The sequence below is a fragment of the Aptenodytes forsteri genome, unplaced genomic scaffold, assembly GCF_000699145.1.
Source record: "Aptenodytes forsteri isolate BGI_AS27 unplaced genomic scaffold, ASM69914v1 Scaffold145, whole genome shotgun sequence".
Lineage (NCBI taxonomy): Eukaryota > Metazoa > Chordata > Aves > Sphenisciformes > Spheniscidae > Aptenodytes > Aptenodytes forsteri.
This window is the reverse complement of record NW_008795122.1, coordinates 3,219,391-3,226,222: the sequence shown is the minus strand read 5'-3', so window position 1 is coordinate 3,226,222 and position 6,832 is coordinate 3,219,391. Positions and strand designations below refer to the sequence as shown.

The following is a 6,832-nucleotide window of genomic DNA, read 5'->3' as shown; positions in this document are numbered from 1 at the left end:
AAAACAGACCTCAAGCCTATCAGTATTTGATGATAAAAGACATTCCATCTATTAGCTTTTCTTATCAAGATGGGAAAACAGTTCAATATCGTTTACAGAAATGCTACAAATCCCTTCATTACCATGTGGTTTGCAAACAGCCCCTAGTCATTAGCTTTACTTGAGCTGAAGTGTTTTCAGCTCAACAGCAAATAACCAAAAGGGATAGTCTCCAGGGACGTTTCAAGAGCACTGCATAAAGCCAACTGTTTCCTTAAGGCTACATAGCAACTGGCTTCAACTTTCTATTTCAGATTTTTCACACAGCTTTTTGGTAGCAAGAAACCAGAAACCCTTAGAGATAGGTACACTAGAGGTACGGAAACTAGCTTAAGCAAGCCTGAGTAACACAAATTGCAAAACTTTCTTGACTACTCAGTAGTCCCTGAGATGGCCTCATCATAATCACATGTGCTAACTTTTGCTCTGGGATCTAAAGTGAGACTTTTTTCAAAACATTTTAAGCCCTGCTTAAAATGCTATTTCAGATGCCATTTAAAGAGATTCCCAGAAGAGATGTGGGCTTCTGAAAATCCAAAATCACTTTTGAAAGTTGCTCCACAAGTATCCACAACAGCTGATGCCCATAGTGACAACATAAGAACCCTTTACCTAAATGCTGTCCCTGCACAAAGATGAATCTTTCTCAAGGGGACATGGGAAACTTTCCATGCCTACTTTTCTTTCTTGCAAAGTTAGACAGCTTCAAGCTCCAGGACTGTCCACAGCCAGGAAATTAATCTTTTAAGTGCAGTAATACTTGTTTTTAAAAGCAGGCAGGAAATATGACATTTTACATTTTAGTTTTTTAATTCTCTTTAATCAGACACATTACAATGCACAACTGTGTCTTTAGCCAGGTAACAGGGTGCCATCCTTCAGATCAGGAAGAGATGATGGAGAACTCCTAGTCCTTCCTCTGACCTTTTAGGTACAAGGAGTACTGCAGATATTCTAAATGAGGACGATTCCCACACTTAGTATAGCATTCCCCCTATACTTATAAAGCCTTTATAACAATTCAGTCATAGCCTTCATTTATTTGTGTAATTGAGATTGCAGCTACTGCAGCTAGGCCTCTTATTGAACTGAGGATCACCCTTGCCTTCTAATACATAACCCCCCCCTAATTTCCTAGGGTATTTTCAACTTGAGCATCATAAAGTTTCAAAAATACAATCTAACTGAAGTTAACCATCCCACTAGCGATGCAGCTTTCCGGCTCTTCAGTGCTCATTAAGAGAGATTGTTTATGAAACAAAATCTTTTTATTTAATGCTACACAATCTGAATTGAAGGAATAGAACATATACTTCACTTCAGTACCAAGCTATAGGGATACATCCCAGAACATTTTCCAAAGTAAAACCAGATTACCAAATACCAATCAGTGCAAGAAACATCTTTATCCATTTGCACTCAGCATGTTTTTAGACAAACTACAGCATCAGAACATATAAGTACCTCTCCCGCATACAGCACAAAGGTCGAGAGCAGATTTCTTGCCTTGTGGGAGCCAGTTTGTCAGGATATATGTATTGATAACATTAAAGAAAAATAAATGAAGCATTACATTCTGATGTCAGGTGTACAAGTGCAATAGTGGATTACTCTCAGAGGAGAACATCATTATCTATAAAAGTTAAGTGGTATACAGGTTATCCTGGAGTGACTATAATACAGAGAAACTTTATGCCAAAGTATTTACAGAGATACTGTCACAGCAAAGAGGACAGGAAGCTAGTCTGACAGAAGTAGTTCAATAAAGAGCATATGAGTGGGCGAAGACAAAGGCTTTGACTTTATATAATAAAATACCAAGTGCATTCTTTTAAGTGAATGAGTCTTTGAGACTATGGTCCTAGATTTTAGGAAGCCATTTGAAGGTCAGATGTACAGTCCTGCTGCATAGCAAGGGTTACGACTGCCAGAATTTTTACATCCGTTGTAACCTCCGTGAATCACAGCAATTTTAGTATTGCTTCTTACTGCAAGGTCAAAACTAAAGCTCTTAAATAAGCCCCCTCCAAAGGCTAAAGATGGGATTTTGTATAGCAGACCTTCTAGCACAATTCAATGTTTCTCCACTACCTCTGTGCTGTACATCTGGGATAAGAACTGAGCCCAGAACACTTTAAGGGTGATTATGTTTAGCTGCTCAAACGTTCTTGGCCAGAGAGTTATTACCCAGCTTTTTCTTGTCAATGCAACTTCAATCACATCCTATTTCTTGAAGTAGTCGTATTATTTTAGTTACTTTGGCTCTTTTCCAACAAGCTTATTTTAATCTGGTTGTGAAGAAAGGTTATTAATGGCTGGCTATTTTACATATTTCTTGAAGAGTTGCTACTGAAATAACCAGGCGCATCTGAGGGGGAACATGTGTGGTTGGCTGCTCAAAATATCATTAAAAATCTTTTCAAATCAATTTTTCCACTAAGAGCAGAGGTGCTTTAACCTAATATTTGCAAGCATTTTTCAAGCCAGCATACCCAGAAGTATTCAATCCTGCCACTTCTCAGCTTTCTCAGCCATCTACCAAATATAAAGGATAACAAGCATAACAAGAGTCTCTCCAGTGCATGACTTCAAGGAACATGATCCCTCACAGTAATGGAATCCCATTTGAAATGGCTTGCAGTAATAGACTCCAATGCACAGGACAAAAATGTAGAAGGAAGTCTCATGATTCTCATGCAGCTTCTAGGGAGTCTGCTGCGCCTTGAGCCAACAACTTGACTACTAGTGACTGGGCTCAAGCAGACAGCACACTGAACAGTAAATCTGAGCAGCTTCCCTCTTCACTTAAGATTAATTTACTGTAATGTACATTACTTTCAGTGGAATGATACTGCTCATGTTTTGGCAGGATGGGGAAAAATTCCACTTTGTCTTTTTTATTATTTTTATAAGGCAGATAATGCAGAAAGTTGAAAACAGAACTTCTACAAGGATTTAATCTGTGATATTGTAAAATCAAAGTACTACTTTATTAAATGAGTTATTTTACACAATATGAACATCAATATAATTACAATTGTAAAAAATTTTTTATAACAAGTATGGACCGATTTTTCAGGATTTCCAGATAGGGCACAACTGTACATTTACACAGAATTGTCTTTGCGTGAAGCCCAAGAGGGAACAGCATAAAAATATGAATGTTTCTGTAGCCCCTTCATTTTTGCTGATCAACAGTTTTAGAAAAGCAGCTGCAGGTTTGTTATATAAGGTCTGACAGTAGAAGAGTCAATAGGTGCCATGATTTCACCTATAAAAAACAAGAATAACTCAGTTAAGCTGAACTGTTACACAATGCGGTTTACCTTCATGTGAATGAAATACTGTAATACTGCTTTTTACTTCATTTCAGCCTTTTATTATAACCACTTTCAGTTACAGCCTAACAACTGGCTATTGGGAAATATCTTCTACAGTCAACACAGAGGTTAAGTTTTATATTTGAACGCAGAAAAATATGCATTCACTTGCATAGCTTCAGGAACAAAAAGGCTCAATTGTTGGAAATACACTAAACAACTATTTCCATTATGTGTTTTGTAGCAACAGACAGATCGTATTTGTTATATGCATTTTGTTTAAAGCAAAACTAACATTTCAAAGCAAGAACTGAATAATAAAGTATTCCTACAACTCTAAGGATGACCATTTGAAAGAACATTAATCCCTTTTAGAACAACCTCCACGCACAGTGAAATGCCACAGCCATTTCACCTACGTAAGTATTAGCTTGCTTCTCCTGTGTAACAGTTCAGGGGTATAACTTTAACCTATAGTTAATTTTCATATTAAAGGAAACGAAGCAAGTTTTAAGTCCCAGTTGGTGGTGGTAAAAAAACTGATTCATAATACATCTTTCTCAGACAATCATTTAAAAATTAAGATAATGACCTGTAGACAACTTTACGCCTGAACATCAGCCAATTCTGGAGGAAGTGGAGTCTTAGGATGCTTGCTTTCAAAGTGCTGTTTGAAGGTCTTGGGATCCGGCATTTGTGTCTGATTAAAGAGAGACATTTAACTTTATGCACAGTACAAGAGTTAAACGATACTACAAAAGTTGTTCCCCCCTATGTTTTATTTGCTTTTTTCCTGAAGCAAATCGTCTCCTCAATGACACTGCTCTAGTGATAGAAGCACCATTAGTTTAGCTGCAGATTAAGAGAGAATATTTAACCTCAGATTTTCAGAGTGGTGCTTTTAAGGACTAGTATCACACTGTTTTGGCATGTTCATCAATGGTATTATTCTTGCTAGAAACCTCCCTGCAGATCTTACCCTTCACATGCTGGTTTGGTGGAAAACCTACCTCCTTACCATTTTCTTTTTCAACACCTAAAAGATAAAGATTTGATTCTGAAAAGGATAAACATTTACGAAAGCTATTTCTTTATCAATAGGCCAAAGAGTTACGTGGCATAGACTGATTCTCTACTTGGCACAAGCTATCTCAGACCATTGCTACTACGCAGTTGCAGGCATCAACTGCCCAAAGCAATTGCTGCTACAGCCTGATTTCATGAGAAGAGGAGCTGGTTCCAAGTACTTAAGTGAGCAGCCCTTAATTTGGAATCTTATTTAAGACATTCAAAGTGACAAATCTATTCTGGGACTGACCATTTAAGTGAAAATGGCAAGTTTATCCTTCAGCTCCAAAATGAGCACATTCAGGAGAACTAGCCAGAAGGAAAGTATAATCTGATTAGTGCTCACATTTCTGTTCTCTTGTCAAGTCATTTATTGTAGTAGAAGTTACTGTGTATCAAACTTACGCTAAAGCTTTTGGCACCACCACTTTTCCTCTCTCCATTAACATCAATAACCAGTGATTCTAAGATGGGCCAATTCCACCACAAAGAAAAGATGTTTCCACTTGGAGATTAAACAGGAAGTGATCTCATACTTTTTACATTTTATACATCATACTAACAGCATGTGCAGACCCCTGCAATTCAAAAAGCAAGATAACTACCCAAAACAGATCTGTACATGACCTCTCAGACTTTCTCGTATCTCAATTATCAGTACAGCTGAGTAATCTGTAAGCAAGTCACATAACAGATGCAAATGCCTATAGCAACAAGCTAGACAGCCACTTAAGAAGTATTTTAGTTTCCACTATACAATCTTCTAAAAATTCCGCTCTAGACTGGAAGACAGACCTGCCTATGATAATATTTTGCCTTCAGTTCCTCTTACCCTACAGACAGTGCAGGTATATATCAAGGCAGCCTTGGCTGCAGCCTTCTGATCATGTCCTTGTTTCTTTTTTTGCTCAGCTTGCTTTTTGGCATTTTTCTGCTGCGACTGAATCTTCTGCTGTCCACGAGCCATATCTACAAACAAAAAGAAGACATTTAGTCTACAAATGTGAGAAACTACTGCTGCTAGCTGACTCAGCAGCCGTAACCATGAGCATAAAGCAGTCATGCGCTCTGTCCATAAGGCCTACAACTCCCATAATTCATATACAAGACATCTGTTCCAGCTCTTTACTATGTAAAGACTCTCTAGTTTTAGTATCTTTCTTAAAATACGCACCAGAACTATTTTGTTCATTCTAAGGTTTCTTCCTCTACAAAGCTGCAAAGTCTACTTTTGAAAAGTGTTTTCAAGAGTCAGAACAATTAATGTTTACTTTATAGTTAACAGAAACTTATTCTCCATTTCCACAGGTACAGTAAAATTTAGGGGTTTTGTTGTTTTTTTTTTTTAAGCTTAAGATTCAACCTTTATTTCTGGAACTTGAAACAGGTTCCAAGAACGGCAAATCAAAGTATTATCCAAACTGTATTACTGTCTTCTGGTGTACATGCTTGTGATCTGCCTTGGAGTTGGGAATGGCAAGAACAATAGGTCATCCCTCTTTATTCAAGGCTATTTTTACAGATGGCCATCCTTCTTGATTTTCAGCCAACTTTACATGCCTACATACTTCTTAAAAAGAAGTAAAATTGCCCCCATCAGAAGCCATTACTCTATACAACACAGCAGCATAAAGGAAGCAAACACTATTGCCACCTGCCATTAGAAGGTCCACCACAAGAAGAAATGAGCTACAAAAATCGCATTCCAGGGAGCAGCAAAACAGCGTATTTTACAACAGCAACGCTCCACCTGCATGCAGCCCACTAGGCCACCCAATTCAGCTTGCACCCCACCCCCAGATCAGACACCAGGCAGGATTTGGGCGCGCTGACAGAGCAGGCTTCAGAGAGTGGTTATATAACCCAGCAGCCCACTTTCCGCCATTATCTTTCTCACAGTCCCTCATGGCCCACACACAATCCAGTTGTGCAGCTCTCACAGAAGCACAAGACTCACTATGCAAGCACAGGACAGCTAGTCAAGTCCATTATTTTTAGGACAACTAGTAAAGTCTAATGTTCCCAGAAGGTTGGCTGGTTGGTCATTGCCCCTCTGCGCAACCTGGGCATTTGCTCTAAGTTTGGTACTCATGAGACACACTGCATGGCTACAACAGGTCCGTCGTGCAGTCCTTCCCACAAGGACAGACGGCCTTCCAATGCAAGAGGGAGAACAGCCTATCCAAAGACCGACCTCCAGTAAATATGCATAAAAAGCCCTTAAAACCATTATGAAAATGAAGTTTCTATGACACATCAACCACATCTGGAAATTCACTAGTATTGCAAGAATTTCTGGACGTGTAGCATCACAGTGCTTAACACTGAGCAAGGAGAAGGTCCTGAGACCCAAACCAGCTCTTATGGATTGCGAGGCACCTCTCAGGCCATAGTCCAGTTCTTTC

The 6,832-nt window shown here is 38.8% G+C and overlaps 1 protein-coding gene across 1 annotated transcript; it reads right to left on the bottom strand.

Moving 5' to 3' along the window:
- Positions 1–1,285: 1,285 nt before the first annotated feature.
- Positions 1,286–5,449, bottom strand: ZNF706 (zinc finger protein 706). The gene is made up of 3 exons (XM_009277140.1): positions 5,260–5,449; positions 3,952–4,059; positions 1,286–3,310 (listed from the first exon to the last, which is right to left on the bottom strand). The coding sequence occupies exons 1-2, from the start codon at positions 5,392–5,394 to the stop codon at positions 3,964–3,966; spliced, it is 231 nt and encodes a 76-aa protein (XP_009275415.1). The 5' UTR covers positions 5,395–5,449; the 3' UTR covers positions 1,286–3,310; positions 3,952–3,963.
- Between the last annotated feature and the right edge of the window lie 1,383 nt (positions 5,450–6,832).

Bases quoted from the DNA above. Each gene is read 5' to 3' on its own strand.
- ZNF706 (XM_009277140.1), bottom strand. From the start codon at position 5,394: ATGGCTCGTGGACAGCAGAAGATTCAGTCGCAGCAGAAAAATGCCAAA. The intron at 4,060-5,259 runs GTAAGAGGAACT...CTCTTTAATCAG, and splicing joins ATACCTGCACTGTCTGTAGG to ACACAAATGCCGGATCCCAA.